The following is a 22,065-nucleotide window of genomic DNA, read 5'->3' as shown; positions in this document are numbered from 1 at the left end:
CTGAGGCGCGTCGAGGGCTCCCTCTCGCCCGCGGTGTGACCCCAGCAGTGTCCTCAGCCCCACCGAGTCTACCACGGCTGCGGTTCACGGGGGTCGTTACGCTGAAGGGGCATCGTGAGATGAAGAGGTAGCGCGTGCAGCGCTGAGGGCTGGGACCCGCTCAACGTCACCTGGGCCCGCGCACACTCTGCACTCCTGGGAGCGGCTCACTGCGGAGAACTACTCTTCCCCAGACGCGGGCGGCCCCTTGCTTCTCTAGGCCGGGCACAGACCCTCCTTTCTTTGCGCCATAAAGGATCAGCTGCTCTTTCTGTCTCCACTGATCAGAGAACGTCCCCTAACCCGACGGACGCGGTCAGACCTCAGTTACGCTTCTGCGCTCTCCTCACACAGGCAACCTGGGCCGGCACAGGCCTCTGCGACAGGCCCTCTGCTCGCAGGGACCAGCCTTGGGCGAGACACTCTCTGCCGCCCGTCCCTTCCTGCTCCCCATCCTGTCCTGCACCTTCCCGGCCTCGTCCACTCTCGCTGTGGTCTGACCTCTGAGACGCTGACAGGCCTCAGGCTCAGAGTTCTCCCTGTGACAACAGCAGCCCTTTCCCTGATCTTCCAGAAACCCTTCCAAATACAAAGTCTGTCCTTCCTCAAGTCAGGATTTGTTCTCTATTTGATGAGTGTATTGGCAAGACAGACAGTAAGAACCTAATACATTCCAGCCTTCATTTTTACTAATGATTTCATTTGTGCGCAGATTTGAATAGAAGGTAAAAGTGTTATTTCCAAGACCAATGATTTTTCTCCAGATGCCAATTACTATATGACAAATATACTATCGTATTACAAATGTTACAACTGTAAATAGGAAACTTTTCAAATGATGATGAAGATGGTAAACCAACATACAGTATATTTGCGTTTTACCACATAACGGATAAGATCCAATAATTATGTTCTTCCCCAGTAAAGATCAAGGAAGAACTAGCTTTAATTGATCTACACTACATTTGTGACATGACACTGTTCCATGGGGACAATTACAGTTAAGCTGTCATTTCATAAACAACTAAGCCTCAATCAAGGACATGTCACTGTTTCCATTAAAACGTTTCCCTTAATTTGGTGCTCACCAAAAAGTTGATTAGTCTAACAAAGGGATGCTTTATCAACCTCTAACTCAACACTAAAACTGAACTTGTAATCTCTGCCAACGTAGCAGCAGCAAACATGTTATTCTTCCCAGCAAATGGCACTACCGTCCATGCAGCAACTCAAGCCAGAAACCTGACATTCATTCCACGAGGGCAGTGACGAGGCCTTTTGCAGTCACTGATCCAACACCTGTGGGGCGAGGGCATTCAGTCAATGTCCAGTGAATCAGTGAATTACATCGTAACAATGTTACCTCCTAAATCTCTCTTAAACCTGCCTATTTTCCTGTAGCCTCACCACAACCACTAGTCCCGCCATCACCATCCCCCACCTTGCCCACTGCAGAATTCCATCTCTGTATCCACTTCTATCTCCCTGGATCAGCAGAGAGGTCTTAACCCAAAGGTGACCTTGTTATATCTCTGTTTCAAACAGGACTGTCCGACTCCCCTTCGAGTAAGTCCTCATGCCCTGGAACTGCTGTGCAAGGCCCTCTCCAGCACAGCTCTTGCTCACCTCCCCAGCCTCACCACTCTCCTGCTTTTGACTTTAGCCATTCTGGACTCATTTCAGCTTCTCAAAATTACCGTGTTCCAAGACCTACCCATTTCAGCTCAGATGTAGAGCTTGTAAAGAACATCATTCTCACCCTTAAAACAGGAAGAAAACAGAACAGAATACAAACTAATGCTGAAGTGCCAAGGCGAACACTAACCACACAACTGGAGAGAGTACAGACACCTGCGGGGAGAGATAAGACTCAAGCATCTGCTTCTCTGGACGGGGGACGAGCATGAGAGCAGAGAAGACCAAAAGCCCAGAATTAAGAGAGTTGATACCTTCTCAAAGGTTTTTCCTGCAGGAACTCACCACCACCACCACCACCACCACCACCACCACCACCACCACCACCACCACCACCACCACCCAACCCCCAAGTGCTCACAGGGAAGATCAGGGAAGAATCCTGAGACCACTTGCCCTGGCTAGTGGGGGAGAGGAAAACAGCCTCTACTGAAATCTGCTCAGAGCCATATCCCCTATCTCCCCTCCTAAACAAAAGCCTTAATCTGCAGGAGGAAGGGCAACAAAACCCACTTTGCTTTGTTTCTTAAAATATTGACAAAATCAACAAAACATGTACTGAGATCAGTGTCCAGCCCTCAGGAAGTGTTATTCTCGCTACAACACTGGTGACCTGGTGCAAACATGTTCTAGGTGCTGGGTGAAGAACAGAAACAAGCAATGGCCGCATCCGTACCGAGCCCCATCTGCTCACAGAAGAGCCGGATGACAAACAAGAGAAACAGAAGCGCAGACACAATGTCTGTTAATTACTGCTAAGCGTCTGTTGAGGTGGGCAGAAGGCAACTACAGAGAGCGTGGGTGATCGTGGAGGGCTGGGCAACGGCAGACCAGGCTGGTCCGTGATGGTCAGCTCAGCTGCGTCCTACGCAAGGATCTGGAAACAGAGACTTTCCTGCACTGTGAAGAGCAAGTGCAAAAGCCCTCAGGCACTGAGGACCTTCTTTGAATACGAAGATGGCCAGCCTGCTGGAGCGGAGCAACTAGGCTGGGGAAGTAAGAGGCAGGGTCATCCGTCCAGGCTAAGAGCGTGGACTTCATCTGGAGTCTAAGAGGGTTTCAGTGTTTCTTCGTAAAGAGCAAGCGCAGCACAGCCAGCCCTTCCCGGGCTCAGCAGAGTCTGGCAGGCCCGGGCGGCCCCTCCAGGCACCTCCCGACACTCTTAGCCCCCCGCACTCCCTCTCCTCCTGCCTTCTCTTCTCCCACTTACCAAACTATGGTTTGAAACATTTCCTTTCAGGTTGTACTCCTTGGAAGAGGAAATGTGTTTTCCTCAACTGTGGAATCCTCACATCTTAACCCCGGTCGTCAGCCTTAACACACACAGTAATACTCAAAAAAAGAAAACTTGTACTGGATCAACAGAAGCAAAAGAACAGGTTAATAAATTCTGGGTCCAGGAACCTGGTCTTCTGCCTATCGTTGCTTTATTTTTAAAAGGCCATGGCTGTATCAGCCGTAACATAAAGTCAAAACACCCTCTGGCACAAAAGGAAAGGAATTTCAAAACATCAAGTCCTCTCAATGGTAGAGTTCCTCCTGTTCACTATGGCAAAAATGCTCAAAAGCGCTCCGGTATCTTTCCTGACTATAACATGAACTACTTAACGCTCCTTGTACGTTAGTTATTGTTCTTAAATGAACTTCACTATTTCATCGACAGAACAGTCTGGGATAAATCTCATGTGCTAAAAGCGGCTTCCTTTGGTCCATTACAGTCCCTTCTCCCCCTCAGCATCCTCCCACCTGACCCTAAAACCCCGGTCCAGCCGACATACACACAGCCGCACCTGCCTTGGTAATTAGAAAATGAGGGACTAGGTTATGCTTTAATGACATCTTGGGCATCTACTGTTGCATAACAAACTAACCCAAAATGTAATGGCCTTGAACAACCACCATTTTATTTATTTGCTCACAATTCAGCAATCTGAGCCCTGGGGGGAGCTCTATGTGGCAACAGTCAGACCAACTGCAGCTGGAGGACCCACTTCCAAGACGGCTTATTCCCATGTCTCTTAAGTTGGTGGTGGCTGTCAGATGGGGACCTCAGTTCTTATTGCTTTGATTCTCCTCCACCTGGGTATCCCAAGCTTCCACCTCCCATGGTGGCCTCAGGGTGATAGGACCTTTGCATGGTATATGTCTTCCAAGGTCAGAAAAGCAGAAGCTGTCAGGCTTCCTTAAAGTTCCAGCCTGGAAGTTCACATCTTGTCAGTTAAATGGAGCTGCAGGGTCAGGACAGACTCAAGGGAAGGGCACGCAGGATACAGGGCATGAAGGCAGGGAGTGGCCACTGGGGGGCGCAGTGCCACAGACAAAAAACGACGAAGCAGTCATTTATCAAAAAGTTTTAGGGGCCTCCCTGGTGGCGCAGTGGTTGAGAGTCCGCCTGCCGATGCAGGGGATACGGGTTCGTGCCCCGGTCTGGGAGGATCCCATATGCCGCGGAGTGGCTGGGCCCGTGAGCCATGGCCGCTGGGCCTGCGCATCCGGAGCCTGTGCTCCGCAACGGGAGAGGCCACAACAGTGAGAGGCCCGCATACCGCAAAAAGAAAAAAAAAAAAAAAAAAAAAAAAAAAGTTTTAAGAGCCTCAAACATCACGGTCTTTTCTAGGCCTAGCAATCACCTTCCCTTCCTTAAGAGGGGATGGAGGCGGCACTCTCTGAGGGCAGAGACCCTGACTTACCCCCCCCCGTGTACCTCAGCCACAGACGAGAGCAGCACTAGCTCCCAACAGGCAAAAGCAGCATTTCATGCGCTGAACGTGAATAATGAAAGTTAACGTCCAGAATGTACCAATCACTACCCAAGATTTAATTAAAACGAACCCTAAAATATACCACACAGGCACAGATGGAAGGAGGCATATTTTGGGTACATGGTCCTAACTGTCCAACATCTTGTAATTGAGCGTCGTATAAAATCTACATGTTTATTAAAAATGATTAAAAAGGCATCTGACAAAGACTAAAATAAGGAGGTACTGTAATAGATAAACAATGTAATTCATTTCTATAGAGGTACGTCTGAAGTAGGATGTGAGAAATGAGAGGATATAAAGAAATAAAAAAAACTTTGTTTGGATACAGTATCTGTCTCAAGTTTAATGAAGAGCTAATAAATTGTGAGAAAGGAAGGAGGTGACAGGAAGCAGGTCCACCGGTGCAGTCCATGGCGACAAAGTGTTCCCCACAGACTATCACGCCCAATGTTCCAGATCTTAAGTTAGGCAGCCAAGAAGGATCCCTGGCCCCTGCACCACAGTTTATATGCACATAAAATGGATGTGAGTGTGTATGCATATATATGTATGTATACATTTATTTATTTTAAAATTCTACACCTGATCTACCATTGGGTAATAATATTTCGATCCTTACTTAGGTCAAGAGATTCATCATTAACGATACTGGATGTAGAATAACAGTCCCAATTTGAAAAGACTGTTCTTACGCCCATCTGGACAGGAGCTGCTCTTTCCCTGTCCTGGTGCTGAGCCTGCGCTGGGCACGGGGACGGAGTGGCTCTGCCGTTTTCCTGCTCATTTCGACTGCATCTACAGTGGCCCTGAAGTCGCAGTCTCTTTGGCAACACTCTTTGTCCACTGAAAAAGTTAAGTTAACTAAAACTAGTAGACGCAATCCAAGAACCCATACCCAGGCACATACACAGCTATCTGCCCCAATTACTGAAAGCAAGTGAGTGGTTAAAACTTGGTGGGAGCTTCTGCCTCGGAGAATCCCCTCTTCCACTCCAGCATCCTGTCTCACTGTGCACACAACTGTCTCGCACTCACACGTGCCAGGTAACAGTACTAGCGTTAATCTGTGTAATAAATATTAATAAAGCTTAATCTCTTGAACAGGAGCATGGGCTCTGGAGCCAGATTTCTGGGGTTCAAATGCCTGTTACTGTGTAATAACATTTAGCAAGTTACTTAATGTCTCTGTTTTTTAGTTTTTCATAAGTGAACAGGAGATAATCATTCCTTCCTCCTAAAACTATAAAGATTAACACGTGAAAAGTTAATACACGTAAGGCCCTTAAAACAGTGCCTGAGATGCGGAAACCATACGCTACATACACACATTAAAATAGAAGTTCTAGCATGTTCTTCTAGCACCCAAATGTAAGGTTGGACGTAACATCCCTTTTTGGAAAACGTCACCCCATATTCTCTTTCTAGACCTTACTGGAGAGAAAGAATTACACTGTCAGGAAACACATTTGGTTCCTCACCTCCACATGCACCTAATTCCTGCCCAACGGCAAGAATGAAACGAAAATAAACGAGGTTTGTTTACCTGTCTTCTTCTCTCGAAAGGAAAAGACCAGATCACTACTTTCACTAGCTTTACGAGCCATCTGAGGTTCCAATAATTTAACCACTAACACAAGGATTAATTAAATAAATCCACGTTTTAGTTGGTATTCAGAATACTGATCTCATTTGAATTAAGCCAATGTCATAAATGCAAAACTCCAAGCAGTAGTAAACCTAACAACAGACTTGGGACCGTGGCGTTCATATGAAACGGAGCAGCCTCTCCGGTAACAGAACACTGGTCTCTTAGGATCGTTAGTAATTGAGCCAAGCTTTGGATCACTGACAATAATTTTCACAATTCTGATAATCACCTCTAACAATAACCATCACTTTTACATGGGAACTTGAATTTCTCGGGAATAAAAGTCATTCCAACTTGTGTTTAAATCGATCATTCCTAAGTGTTGAGGACTCAAAAAAACAAGGTAAGATCTTTTATAACGCAGAACATTTCCTACTATATATTCTACTTGTTTATTTGTATCTGTCATAAATCTTTCAGGGCTCCCTAGGCCATATAAAAATCTAATGCGCAAGTACAGCACTGAAGGCTTCCCATGCTAGTCATCACCATTCCAACGAATGCTACAAACTACCATTCCCCATAATTAAATCATCCTGGCCCAAGAGTTACTCTGTCTTTCCCCCTGATCTCTGCCTGTTAACATCCTGAATTTACACTTACAAACTACATTTAATTCCACCTGTAATTCTTTCTCCAGAAATAACTCTCCCTCACTCTTTTAAACTCTTGCAGTGTCCATCTACCTCTCTTATGTTAGTTCAGTCTTTACATTATTTAGTAAAATTTACTCTGCTTCTCCTGTTAGACTGTAAATCCCTGGAGAGTAATTAGGACCCGTATTTTATTCATCATCCTTCCTGCATAATGATTTCTCAATACATACTTGTGAAACTAACGTTTATTTTGCCCCTAACCAAATGGCATTAGTCAACATAGTTTTTTTTTGGGGGGGGGGTGTTTTTTTTTGCGGTACGCGGGCCTCTCACTGCTGTGGCCTCTCCCGTTGCGGAGCACAGGCTCCGGACGCGCAGGCTCAGCGGCCATGGCTCACGGGCCCAGCCGCTCCGCGGCATGTGGGATCCTCCCAGACCGGGGCACGAACCCGTGTCCCATGCATCAGCAGACGGACTCTCAACCGCTGCGCCAACAGGGAAGCCCAACATAGTTTTTATTGATTTTCTTTGTTGCAGAAATTATTGCAACATATTAGAGCTATATAATACCATTATTTAAATTTATTAATTTGTCAACCACAAATCACTAAGCATTATTGGTAGTGGTTGAGATTATTTGGTATTGCTCCACTGATTGTAATTTTAACACAGTATCTACTTTTAAACGGTAAACAACCCTACTTATTTAGACATCAGCAACCCTGAAAATCAATCAAGTAAAGTACACAAGTAACTTCTTCAGGAGATGACATGGGCAAAATCACACACACAGTGACACCCCATCTGAAATCATCTACTTTATGTACTTTTTAATCTCTATATGCTCAAAGCTGGATTATATTCTTTGGGCAGGGGTGGGGGATGGGTGGAAAGCAAAACAAATAAAACAAGCCATGTAGCCCGTATATACTTAAGTTTGAAACTGTTAATCCAGAAAATCCCAGACTGCAAGAGCCTGGCTTCAAGTGTGTAGAATGGGATGGAGGATTTGAAACTGGATAAGAGGCTATTACAAAAGACCAGGTGATGGATGATAGCGGTCTAAAGTAAGGAGTGGCAGTGGAATGAACAGACAGAAATGGATGTGAATTACTTTAGAAGTAGAAGTAATAAAATGCTTATGTCATTGCACTTCAAGAATGGAGGGGGAGAGGTAAATGAAGGAGAAATTAGTAGACAAAAATGACAAGCTAGTTTTAGGCACGGGCTCCTGGATACAGGGGCTGTCAGTCAGTCACTAAAACAGGAGCCCAGGGAAAGGTCCAGGTTGGCCCAGAAGAGGTATGAAGTTCACTTACGGACACATCAAATATAGGAAGTCTGCGGGATAGCCAAGTGGAGGTGGTCCAGTAGGTGTTTAGCCTGATGAGATGGAGGGGGAGAGGGAGAGAGGGGGAGGGGGAGAGGGGAGAGAAGGAGAGAAAAGAGAAAAAGAGAGAAAAGAGAAAGGGAGGGAGGGAGGGAAGGGGGGAGAGAAAGAAAGAGAGAGAGAGGGAGAGAAAGAAAGAAAGAAAGAAAGAAAGAGAAAGAAAGAAAGAAAGAAAGAAAGAGAAAGAAAGAAAGAAAGAAAGAAAGAAAGAAAGAAAGAAAGAAAAGAAAGAAAGAAAGAAAGAAAGAAAGAAAGAAAGAAAAGAAAGAAAGAAAGAAAAGAAAGAGAGAGAGAGGGAGGGAGGGAGAGGAAATTGCGACACATCTGGTGTCAGAAAGCTAGTAAACGACAGAGCTAGTAGGCATGACAAAGAGGGGCTGACTTCTAAACCTGACTGCTTTCTCCTCTGTAACTGTCTCAGTATCAATGTATATACTAAGTGCCCTCTGTTTCATGTAATTGTGTGTCAATTATGTGTTCGGATAAAAGTTCAGTTTGGGCCATTTAATGAATTTCTGCCATTTTACTCCACTGTGGGGGGATGGAGGTGAAGTGGGTGGAATCCTAGAAGAGAGGGGTTATAAGCTTTGTTCATATTTCCTGTGTCCAACTGTACAGCTGTGCAATTTTCAGGTGATCCAACTGGGAGGTCTTCATGGGGCCCAGAGCCAAAATAAGCAGTCCAATAATATTTAACACATCTAAGCCAGTAATATATTGCTAAGCACTAAAGCTGTTTTACCTTTTCGCTCAGCAATACACTTAAGAGATCGATCCTCCATCACCGATCAAAAATAAGCAGTGATGTAATAAAAGATTTACACAGAACAATATTCATCACAGACTTTAATTTCTTAATGTACTGCATTGTGACCAAAGTACATATAATGGTACCATTTTTACTCTTTTAAATGTAATGAGATGTGGGGGGACCTATATATAACCAAATTTTGTAATTACTCATTTGACTCAATAAAATAGTAATAGTAAAACAATAATCCCCCCCAAAAAAACGTGAGTAAATTCTTTAACAAGCCCCTTAATATATGCATTGTTGTTTCTGAAGTCCACTTAACAACTTTAAGTTCAAGGGCTGCTTTCTGGGTCAATAATCAAGCATCTTAGAAGAGAAGAAGGGAAAAGTCACAGCATAAGATTTGAAATTCCTTCATAATGTTTTTTGAAAGCTATCATATTCACAAATACCAGCTTAACTTTCTAATTCTCATGACATAGGGGCGTGTATCACAAGATCTCAAGGGCCCAGAGAAGATCGCTGAGAAAAGAACAAAAGGAGCCTCGAAGAGGCTCATCTCTACTTACAGCTGCACTTTGCTCCCGCTCCCACTGTAAGACACGGGTTGTCAAGGTGGGAGAGGGCTGGCCTGGCCTGGAAGGGGACTGGTGCTCAGTGAAGCAATGGACTGCGGGCCAAGATATTTTCCTAAGGCTCTATGTTCCAGAGTGGCCTTTCTGCTTCCCCAGAGGGTCCAAGATGTAATGAATACTAGGAGGGACACTGATCATGACTTGTCATAAGCACATGTGTCTTTAAGTGATGATTTTTATTATCAGGCTTCCTCGACACCAACAAGTTTCAAAATCCCCCCTAGACAGCATTGTGGATTTCGGCAATGGCACGTAAGGACTAACAAACAAGTGCATTATCACTTTATTTCTACAGGTAAACTATCAACTGGACACCAAAAATAAAAAGGATTCTCACACGAATCCTCTTGAAAAAACATTATTTGCCTCCAAAAATTAATTAGGAGTCACAGAAAAGGCAACTTTTAACATACCGATATGACTGTCAAATATCTACCATTCTAGGAAAATTTTGATAGCCATGATGATTTCTATGGAATAGGCTTCCTTCCACCCAGTAATAAATTCGTGGGTTTTTAATTGTCTGCAATTCACTACAGGGGAAAAATGCAAGCCAACTTTAAAAAGAAAGCTTCTCAAGCTTTAATTCAAACTCCAGAGGAAACCTGTTTTATAAATACTTCGCTCTTCTCTCTCAAAGACTCTTAACCAAAGAACTTCTGTGAGACAGCAAATATATCAAATTTAAAATATGCACAAAATAGGAAAATATTTAAAGTAAGAACCCATATTGCCTAATATAAAGTTACTGAAAATAATATGTAAGCATCAGAATGCTGAGAGATTAGACAACAATTACCAAATTATGAAAATTAATAAATCTAATTTAAACCTGTAGAATCTAACTCAGCACACTAAATCTTAAAAACCATAATCATAGTACACAGGTATCTCCTAAGTTAACAATCTCGGGCACTTTTTTCCCCCAAAAATGAGAATCTTTTTTTTTTATCCTAATTATAAAAGTGACAGCAAGTTATTATTAAAACATTAAAGTAGAGAAACATGTAAAGTAGAAAAGAGCACATGATCCTTACCCTCCAGAAAATAACTGCCAGTAAGACTCAAGTGAGTTTTTCTTAAAATAAATGTTCAACTAGGGTTTCATCTGTCCTACATATTGCTTTTCCTTCTTTTATTTAACAGTATAATAAAGACAATCTTACCATAGCAGTAGAGCATGTATGCATAATGATATATAGAGATATAATTCAATTTCATATGACAACTGACTTTTTAAAACGGTGCATAAGCCTTCTTTTACCCTAGCATGACTTTACATACGGCATTCCATTTCCTGAAATAGTTTCCAATAATTAAACACCTGGAGAAACCTACCTCATACTCCGAAGCAGCTCAAAGGTCACTTCCTGTTCTAACTTCACAGCACCCCCTTGGCCAACCCTACCTTATATAAGTAAAGTGATGAGGGATCAAGCCCCCATTCACTGCTCCCTTATCACTTTATTTATAAATCCTCAATAAAAACCTGCACATCTTATTGAAATTAACCTGCTTAGCCAAGTACAATGACTGGTAGTTTCTCAAATGCCCTCTGCCCTGTATACCCCTGTCATGGCCACCCCTCCAGCTCACCCTGTATTACTTCTGACCCCTAACCAGCCAGCTCCTTCAGAGCCTTAGGGAAGATTTCTCTGACACTGTCAGCGTGATCCTCTGTCTTTCTAGATCACCCCAACATTGAACTTCTCACACTGTATTATACAAAATTAAGTTATTCATCTGTATTCCCCACAAAACGGAGAGCTTCTTGTGACAAAAGAACATGTCTTAATCAGTTTTGTTTTCCAGGCACAATTTCTGGCTCAGAGAAGACCCTCAATAAATGTTAGTATATGAATGGATAGATGGGATCAATGATGAAGGAAACAGTGAATTAAAAAAGAAAAAAATCAATGTAAAATCTAAACCACAAGGCATTTAAGGTCCTCACAGACAGGGTGCCTTGTTCCAATGTTGATTTGGCACTTAGGTTAACTCTGTTACATCGAGTCACTGCCCAGAACCAAGGGTTAGGGTTTACCCACGGGAAAACTTTGGAGGACAATTTCTATAGCTTAAAGTCTTTAAAAAAAAAAAATCATGAAACAGTGTTTATTTGCATTTCACACTTTACAAGCTTGCGCATATGCTCAAGAGAGCAAATATATTTTGGGTTTGAATACTTAAAGACTCATGTTCAGTGTTTTACCATTGAAAGAGTGCTGAAATGGTTCATTAAGAGAAATTACTACTCAATTAATGGAAATCATTTTATTAGTTGGAGTTTCACAAACAGCGCTCCTCTCTTGCCCCAGAAGCTGCAAGTGTACAATAGCCTCAATTCCACACCAAGCTGCCTCTGCCCATTGCTATTCCAGAGGCGCAAGTACTGCCAGCTTCCTCCATCTCAGCCTATTAACGGACACCAGCATGAAAGCTTTTTCTTAGAACTGATGTGAGTCCTATATTAGCCTTTACACAAGGCTGGCTTGAAACTCAAATGCTCGATTTGCTAAGCAGAAACATCCTTTTCAGCATTCTGAAAGCAGATTTCTAAGCAGCCTACTTCAGACGCTATGAGGACTTGACATGGACTCTGCTCTCTGTGAGACACAGAAACTGTAATTCGTCTTCCCCTACTCGCATCAAAGCTGACACTGAAAAACAACATTTGAGGTTTTATTTCATATACTTAACTCATACACAACAGAGTATTAACTTCAGATTAATCATCTACCAGACTATGAACCCTTTAAAGTTGGGGATGGTGTCTGTGCATCTTTCTACCTACTGCATATTGAGTATATAGGGCATATCAAGCCTGGTGAATCCATTTATAAAAGTTTCCATAATCCATGCTGTGTTTAGTTATTAGTATGTCTATAAAATGCTCATAACAGTTTTCTGTTTACTAAAATGTATTATATATCTTCAGTTCTGAAAGTATGGCTGAGTAAGTTCCTAACAGGCTGACTGTCTCTAGGTAAACAACTGTAAACTCTCAAACGCTGAACAAAATACAAAAAGCTACCATCTAAAGCCTCCACAGAATGCTCACAAACAAGGAGGTTCTACAAGGGAGTCAAGACTTAGAAGAAGGGAATGGCTGGGTGAATTCACTGATTGTAGAGCTTTTAGCTGCGCAGCAGAGTTTGAGGCAACCATAGTGCTGAAATGTGTGGGAGGTATACTAGAAATGAGAGTTAGACTTGAGGAGCCCCAAATTTTGTGTATAAAATCTGTCAATCACGTATGCCAAAAATAAACACAAAAGTCAAACTGAGAAGTAAACTGAGTTCTGCACTCCTATCCGACAGACTCTGCATCTGGATCCAAAAATATCAACACCCCTCAAAGAAACATAACAGAATCCAATTTCCACAATATAACACAATGTCCAGTATACAATCCAAAATTACTCAACATATAAAAAATAGGAAAAATATAACATTATCAAGATAAAAGAGTATCAATTCACATCAAATCTAAGATGACTAAGATTTTAGAATTAGAGACTTTAAAGCACCTATTTTAACTGTGCTCAATTACACAAGATAATATAACACCTGCAATAAATGGAAAATCCCGACAAAGAAAAAAACATGTTTCCAAATACATATATTTATATATGAATCACATATAAATTCTGAAACAGATAAGTACAATACCTGATATAAAAATTTTATCTGATAGGCTTCCCAAAAAATAAAGATAACATAGGAAAGAGTCAATGAGTTTAAGATACAGCAGCAGAAATGATCCAAACTGAAGAAGAGGGGGAAAAAACTAATAACAAAAGTGAACAGAGTCACAGGAATCTTTTCGAGAATATCAACAGGTTGAAAGTACCTGTAATTAGAGTCTCAAAGGGCGGGGACTGAAAGGATCAGAAAAAGTATTTAAAGAAGCAATACCTGAAATATTATGATGAAATGGACAAATCCTTTGAAAAACACAAAACAATTTTCACAAAAGATGAAATAGAAAATCTGATTAGTGCCTTGTCAATTAAAGACACTGAAGAACTTATATTTGATTCATATATAAATATATGTATTTGAAAAGAGTTTTTCACCACCAAACTCCAGGCCCCAGACAGCTTCACTAGTGAATTCTACCTAATAATAAAGAAAACAATAGCACCGAACTGACATACATTCTTTGCGGGGGGGGGGGGGGAGAACACTTCTATGTGTGTGTGTATAAATTATAGGCCACTATCACTCATGAATAGAGATGCATTTGAATCCAACAATGTATAAAAAGGATAATACATCATTAAGTAGGGTTTAACCCAAGAATGCAAAACTGGTTTAATTTAGCCAAATCAATCAATAATATTCACTATATTAACAGTATGAAGGAGAAACATTCTGTGTTCATTTCAATAGATTCAGAAAAGGTATTCAACAAAATTCATCACCCAGTCAGGATCAAATCTCTCAGCAAAACTAAAATAGAAGAAAACTTCCTCTACCAGATACAGGTCATCTACCAAAAAAACCTCACAACTGTTACCATGCTTAACGGTAAAATACTGAATGTTTTCCACATTGCCTGAGAACAAGAGAAAACTGCCTAATGTCACCGCTTGTATTCAAGCATTATACTAGAGATCCTGGCCAATACAATAATAAGATAATAAAAAGCATAAAAATTGGGAAGAAGGAAGTAAACTGTTTATGCAGATGATATGATTATGTACATAGCATATTCTAAGGAATCTATAAAACAACTTACTAGAACAAGTGAATTTATTAGCAAGGTAGCAGAATACAAGGTTTATACTAGAGGCAAAAGTTTATATTAGAGGCAAAAAAATTGGAAAATAAGATTTCGAAATACTTTACAAGAGTGTTCAAAAAACATGAAACACTTAGGAATAAGTTCAACAGAAGACAAGACCTTTACCCTAAAAAGTACAAAACACTACTGATAGAAATTAAAAATCTAAATGGAAAGATATATCATGCTCAAGGAAGGGAAGGCTTAATATTGTTAACATGTCAGAACTCCCTAAACTGATCAACAGATTCAATGCAACTGCAATCATAATTCCAGCAGAATGTTTTGTGAAAATAAAACAATAAATTTATATAGAATTGCAAAGGATCTATATGCAAGCAATCCTGAAAAAGGACAAAGTTGAAGGGAATACATTACCTAACTTCATGTCTTACTATAAAAAGCAACAGTAATGAAGATGGTATGGTACTGGCATAATGATCCATAAATAGATCAATGAAGCAAAATAGAAAGTACAGAAATAGACCCTCACTTAACATAGTCATCCAATTTCCAACAAAGATGCCAACACAATCCGTGGGAGGAAAATATCTTTCAACAAATGGTACTGAAAAAACTGGATATCCATATGAAGACAAAATAAATTTTGACTGTCTTTCTCACACCATACACAAAAACTAATTTGAGATGTATCACAGACGTAAAATTAAAAGCTATAATGGTAAAGCTTTTAGGGGAAACACAGGAGACTAGAACTTATAAAGGACTCTAACATTTCCTTGAAGGCTGGCAAAGATTTCTTAGTTGACAGAAGGTAAAATCATAAAAGAAAAACTTGATACATTAGACGTCATCAAAATTTAAAACTTCTGCTTATCACAAAACTCTGTTAAGAAAATAACAAGGCAAGCCACAGACGGAGTCAAATATTCACAAAACGTATAACCAACAAAAGATCTGTAGCCAGGATATATAAAAAAAAAAAGCTCCTACAACTCAATGATGAGAAGACAGACTGCCCACTCAGGGAGTGGCAAAAGATCTAAAAAGAGACTTCAAAATTGAATATATGTAAATGGTCAGTAAGTGCATGAAGAAGTACACAAAATCATTAATCAACAGGGAAATGCAAATTAACACCACAGGAAAATACCAATACCCTATCAGAATGGCTGCAATTAAAGAGACTGACAACATCAAATATGGATTTAGATATATGGAGCAACCACAACTTGGCATGCACTGTTCTAGAAATGTCACAAATACAACCACTTTGGGAAAAAAAGTATGGCAATTTATTGTAAAACTAAATACACAGCAATTTAAACCCTAAGTATTTACTAAAAATAAATGAAAACGTAGGGTCACAAAATGTACGAAAAGGTTCCCAGCAATTTAATTATAATAACCCCAAACTGAAAACTGCCCAGGCAAATGGATAAATACGTTGTGGTATTTTCAGGTATTGGATTATTGTTCTGCAATCAAAAGAAATTAACTACTAATATATACAACAGTATGCATAAATCATGTACACGGACACTCAGAGGAAAGAAAAAAGAAAAGCAGAGTAAAAAGAAGATCAATTTAGGCCAAATCTGAGATGATCAGATTTTAGAATTAGACTTTAAAGCACCTATTGTAACTGTGCCAAATGTCATAAAATAACACTTGCAGTGAATAAAAATCAAACTTTTTTCTAGAATAATTAGGGACTATTTTAATAATTTATGTGCCAAACCCTATGCCAAGCATTTAACATGGATAAGCTTATTTCTTATCAATCCAGCCTTATCTTACAAATGAAGAAACTACAGCAGGAAGAAGTTGAACAGGCTGTCCAAAGTCCAAAACATAACTCAGAAGAATACATTTCAGGGCTCCGCAACTCACGCCAAAGTCAAAGAGAAAGGACAGAGTCACCAAATAAGGTTTCACCTGATTGTAAAAGCGTGTGTGTTGGGGCGTCGTGCTAAGGGAGAACACCTCAAGAACACACCAAACAGAACGTAAACTGAGCGTGCGCTCCCTTGTGATAAGGCCTGACACGCGTGCAGTGCAGGCTCACGGTCTTACCTTAGGGAACTGTTTCACAGGAATCAACACTTTCTGCCCCAGCTTCATGTTCTTGTTAATCACCACATCAATGTACTTTTCTTCATCCTTGCCTTCTCCTTTGTGAAACTTTTCTATTTCTGTGGAAGAAAAACAGGTAAGTGTGAAGTGTCTGACTTAGAACTCCAGAGGCTGTAGCTCTATGCTGGCAAGAAACCAAATACAGAATATGGACTTCAGACGGCTACAGTTTTTTCAAGCCGTGACATATGTCCCATTGTATCGATGATTCTCCACCAGCACAGCGGGAAAACGCACATACCAGGGCACTACAATGTGAAATCTCAATCGCCCAAGCTAATGGAAGGGAACAAACACCAACATAAAAATAGTTTCTTTGGGGCCTTTTGTAATCCTAGGAAAAGGCTGATCAAATGGCAAAGAAAAGCCAGAAACTATTTTCAGTTCACCGTTACCAAGCCCTGACATCCCTATTGATCAAACCCCGCCTGGCTCTCCAAGGCGTTTCCCATCAAGAATGGGTTCTCTAAGATGGCATTAAAAGCCCTGGACAACCTTCTGTCCGTCCACCTCCCCAACCAAATCCTCCCTCCTCAAAAGTGACAAGCCCAATTACAAGCTCATGGCTTTGTTAATGCTCTTTTCTCTTCTTGTGATGTTATTCTGATGATTTCAATTTCACACCTCTCCTTCGAGATTCAACCACATTAAACACTACTTCTTATGTGTTACGGTCCCTTTCCTCGACTGGGCAGCAGCAGCAGTGGGAAAATCAGTCCCTCCCACCGCGATACTCACAAAGCACTTCATGCACAATTCTACTATCATTTCTAGCTCAGCTCTGCAGCTTCCGACCAAAGCTTCTAAAAATAAAGATAATTACTAAGTCTCCAAATAAGCTGATCATTTTGTTTGCTTTCTTGTATTATCCTAAGTTTGGATCCTGTAAAACTGATCATTCTATATAGAATCTGCATGGGAACAATATCCACTGAAACAGAAGTATGTGAAATGTAAACATTTACATAGATAATTCTTGTTATTGTTGCTGGAAAAAATTCTTCAAGGGTACTTTTAATTTTGACATTTTTCTATAAAAGTAAAATATACATATGGTGAAAAGTTAAAATAGTATCATAGAATATAAAAGTAAAAGAAAGTTTCTCCCATACCCATACTCCAGAGGTAATAATACAGAATGTTATATACTCTTTCAGAAATTTTCCATGAATAAATCAGCACACAGGCATGCACATATACAATGTGTTTGAAAATTGTAGAACTAATGGTGGATATGAGCTAAATTAGCTTTGTTTTCCTCAGTAAAAAGCAATAAGTCACATGTCACCTGCTCCACTGACTTCAGCTTTAATCAGTAGTAGAAGAAAATAAATTCCACATTTTATTTTTATTTATCCATTTATGCTATAATTGGGAATACCTTTAGCGAGTTAGAAGACTTAACAAAATTAGGTACACTGAAACTTCCTAGAAAAAAGAATTTTTAATGTTATGAATACATGTGTCAAAATAGATTTAACTACCTATTTTCTTTTTAAATAACAAAGCATTTTTTTAATTTTGAGAACTTAGATGCCTAATTTAATATTTAATTCCCTAGTCGGCACTCAAAATGTTATTCCTTGCATCAGTGACGTTTAACATTTGAAGTAACATGGAAAGTCATAAAGGTAAGATTAAAAAATTAGAAAAAATTATATTTTACCATATATTACATTAAAGTTTGAGATATGCCTATGATGTTAAAGAGGAAAGTAAAATTTAAAAGAAAAAATATATAAAATACCTCATTTCCTCTCCAGTCAACTTTGAAAATCTTATATTGCTAAAATACCTAGCTGTTACATTAAGTAACCTTTGAAATATGTTGAAATATAATATTTCACTGTTTAAGATTTATTTAAGAACAAAGTTTAAAGCCTGATGGCATGTTAAAGCATGTAGGTTTGCATGTACTGGACCTAACACACCACACAGCAATGGAAAGAGCCCCATCCCTGTCCCTGGCATCAAACAGATCTGGTTTTCAGCACAGCTCAGGCCCCTGTGACCTCCTGTGGTAACATTCAAAACTTCTGTTTTTTTAGGCGTTGTTCAATCAACAATTTTCATTTTCTACTTGATTGAAGATTATAAGTAGGTTGATGTTTTTATCAAGTCCAATAAAGTAAAATGCAAAATAACAGGAAGTGCACAAGATGATTTAATGAAATCTTGAAACTGTCCCTAACTGGGAGTTTCATACTCTAAAACTCAGGCTACTACCCCTCCGGTCCCCCTTAGGGAAGCGAAGGCACTGGACACCTACCCAAGGTGGATTTAACCTTTTAGTAAATTGGAGCATATGACGGCCAACCATAGAAAATCCAGCCAGATGTTCAAGGTGGAACACATAGGGGATCTGACTTTCACTAATCCCTAGATTACATTTGTTACATACAGTTTAATGTACCAGTGCCATCTCCCAGCGCAGAAATAATAAGCAAAGTGTGATTAGGTTTTAGATGATGGAGGGGATTAAAATGCTGTTTTCAAACCATGGACACCAAATTTCCGTCAACCTGGAAATCTAGTGTCAGTTATGTCTTTTTTGGCTTTTGTTTTTCCATTTCTTTTTGTTTTTCTCTTGGTCCCGTATGGAGCCTCCCTAAGCAATGGCCACTTACATTTTAGCCTACCAAATATACTAAAATCCACTCATCCTCTAAAACACAGCAAAATAATCTTTGAATTTAAATAAGTTAAATTTCCAATATAAAAAAATTAGTAAATTTTCATTAAAACTGCTGAAATTCTCTCACAGAATCAAGCACATCTAAATTGACATTTTCCTTTGGCCCAGCAACTCCATTTCTACAAATTTACCCTACAAATATACTTGGATAGATTATAAAATATTATATACAAAGTTATCCATTTAAAGCACTGTCTTTAATAGCAAAACAATGGAAATCATCTAAATGTCTATAATTAAGAACCTGGTTACTAAGCTAGGGCACAGCCATACAACGAAATCACATACAGCTACTTTACAACATCAGGAAACTCTTTATGTTCTTATAGGAAAAGGTCTCCACCAAATAACTGTTTAGTACATGTACACACATATACAGTGTAAAACAGTGTAAGAATATACGTTCATATTCACTTGTATATGCACAGAAAATAGCTCACTTCTTCTATATAAGAAACGAGTAACAGCGATTAATTGTCAAGGGGGAAATGCAGTGGATAAGAAACAGGAATAGGAGGGCTTCCCTGGTGGCGCAGTGGTTGAGAGTCTGCCTGCCAATGCAGAGGATGCGGGTTCGTGCCCCGGTCTGGGAAGACCCCATATGGCGCGGGGTGGCTGGGTCCATGAGCCATGGCCACTGAGCCTGCGCGTCTGGAGCCTGCGCTCCGCAACAACGGGAGAGGCCACAACAGCGTGAGGCCCGCGTGCCGCAAAAAAAAAAAAAAGAAACAGGAATAGGAGACTTTCGCGGTATCTCTCTTTTACATTGTTTTAAAATTTTGAATTATGTGAGTATTTTACCCTTCAAATTTTAAATCTTTAAATACTTCAGCAGAATTTTTTTAAAATATTGAAACAGAATAAAATAAGAATGTAAACAGAGATCGCCATGTTTATATTTTGCGTCTTAGCTGAAAATCCAGAGCTTGACTCTCTCTTGATCATTCATTTAAGTTCTTCATTAAAATATTCTTTCACTGAAACTGTGATGAGGAATTCACCTGGACTGCCTATCCCACTTGAAGCAACAGATGTGTTTCTGGAAACTACATGCACAATATTTTATTTTGAGAATCCAATAATACTCCCAATGCAATGGGGTTCACATAGTGAGGGAGAGAGGAACAGGTATCTATCCAAAAAACACTGACTGAGGTCTGATACACTGGAGAAACTGTACTGGGTGCTGGGAAGAAAATACACAGAATCTGTGGCATGTAAACAGACGAATTTAATATAATGTACACAGTATTGCAGAAAAGGGACTAACAGCTTTGGAACTTGGAAAATTATTCAAAAAGCTAGCAAATGCGTGCTAAGTTCTTAAAGGATGAGGAACAGAGTTTGCCAGGCAAAGAGCCGAAGTAAGTAACCCTGGGTAACGCCAGTTCACATTCCCTCATCTGACCAGTTAGACTGTAGAGTTGATACATGGAGTTTTACTTTTTTTTCCCCCTTTTCTCCTTTAACAGTACAGAATAGAATAAACCACACAAGTAACCATGACGCGCTCCTGCCACTGCAGAGCCTGTCAGCGAATAAGCTGAGACGTGGGCTCCATTTCCTCACCCCACATCCTGGGTTCCTGCAGAAAGAACCAGGGCGAGAAGAGTGGGTAGTTCTCTGCGGCCAAAACAGAGGAGAAATGAGGACAAACGCATGAAAAGGCAGGCCAGGTTCTTAATGTCAACACTGGTATACTAAGGGTCCAGAAACAACAGGGAGATACTGAAAGCTGTCAGCTAAGGAGTGACGTGATGAGCACCATCCTCAAGGAAAGGGCGCCCTGAGCAGAAATGGAATGGATGGAACGTGGAGAGAGAGCGCAGATGACATCACAGCTGGATGATAAGACAATCTGTCCCATGAACAACCCATGAGGGATGGAACTAGAGGGCTTATTTCTATTTGGACAGAAAGCCATCAGAGAGGCAAACCCTTCGTATTCAGAGGAGGCATCAAGCCCACAGGACACCCGGCTAGAGCAAACACACAGGCGTGCCCTGCACACCTCTCCCCTCCCTTGCCCTCTACCCCTAAAGCCCAGCTTTTCACGGCTTCTAAAGCACCAGCTCACCGAGGTTCAGGCTTCTGCGCTTGTTCCCCAAGACTGAAACGCTTCTGGGGACTTTCCCCGGAATAACAGCCTTCTCTTTGGTGCCTCTGCCTAAATTCCACTTCCTAGAAAGACTGTCTTTGAATTCCCAGACTAGCTACCCAAAACAACGCAGCATTCAGCATGATACTCACCACAGGTGTTAACTTCCTACTAAATGTCCGTCTTCTCCAACAGACTGCCAGGGCCCTCCCCACACTTAACTCCTTTCGTGGTCCTAACAAAGCTGGGAAGCAGGAAGGGGCAAGGGAAGGAAAAGACTGCATGGAGAGGGCGGCCTGGCAGGGGTTGTAACTTCCCCAGAGGAAGCAGCCAGCCTGTGCTAACCTAACAGGGAGGAAGCCAAAGAGAACACACACTGGGATCTCACTTCCTCCTGCAGACCTGCTGCTGGTGGCTCCACGGGGGAGGGGCACCCCAAGCAGAAGCCAGAAGGTGACAGTGTCTGCTGATGCACTCCTCAGGCACCCACATCAGCCCCGGGCACAGAGCGGAGGAGGGTGAAAGAGGACCTGGTGAGGCAAAAAGCAGCAATCCAGCCCCACATCTTTGGTAACTGAAGGAAGCTTTAAACAGAGTGTCTGATGCCTCCGATACATACAAAAGTTTCCTTTTGGGCTTACACCACATATAATACTATACAGCAAAATACTGAAAAGTAACAAAAATTATTTTAGAGATCACTTATTACGACAGTACTAAGTAAATAATAATTATTATGGCTTTGTTGACAATGATTCACCAGGTTAAAGGCTGAATGTTTGACTTAAGGTCTCTCTTTATTCTAATGAACTTATGATCTATCACCTTCATTTTACAGAATAAGACCCCGAGGATTCAAATGGGT

At 40.8% G+C, this 22,065-nt stretch overlaps 1 protein-coding gene across 3 annotated transcripts in view; it reads right to left on the bottom strand.

Moving 5' to 3' along the window:
- KHDRBS3 (KH RNA binding domain containing, signal transduction associated 3) overlaps window positions 1–22,065 on the bottom strand; it is a 162,945-nt gene that overhangs the window by 92,876 nt on the left and 48,004 nt on the right. For 2 of the 3 annotated variants that reach the window (XR_014017832.1, XM_081258933.1), the window contains exon 2: window positions 16,348–16,466. Coding sequence is in view for 2 of the 3 variants with exons in the window: in XM_081258933.1 (XP_081115059.1) it covers window positions 16,348–16,466 (119 nt within the window). In the remaining variant the exon portion in view is untranslated. Of the gene's footprint in view, window positions 1–16,347; window positions 16,467–21,352; window positions 21,414–22,065 lie in introns of those variants that run through there. The other variant, XM_081258934.1, reaches the window with a different exon arrangement.

The sequence above is a fragment of the Mesoplodon bidens genome (genome assembly GCF_964165515.1).
Source record: "Mesoplodon bidens genome assembly, chromosome: 16".
In the NCBI taxonomy this organism is placed as follows: Eukaryota; Metazoa; Chordata; class Mammalia; order Artiodactyla; family Ziphiidae; genus Mesoplodon; species Mesoplodon bidens.
Note: the sequence above shows the minus strand (reverse complement) of the source record. Positions and strands in the feature narration are given on the sequence as shown.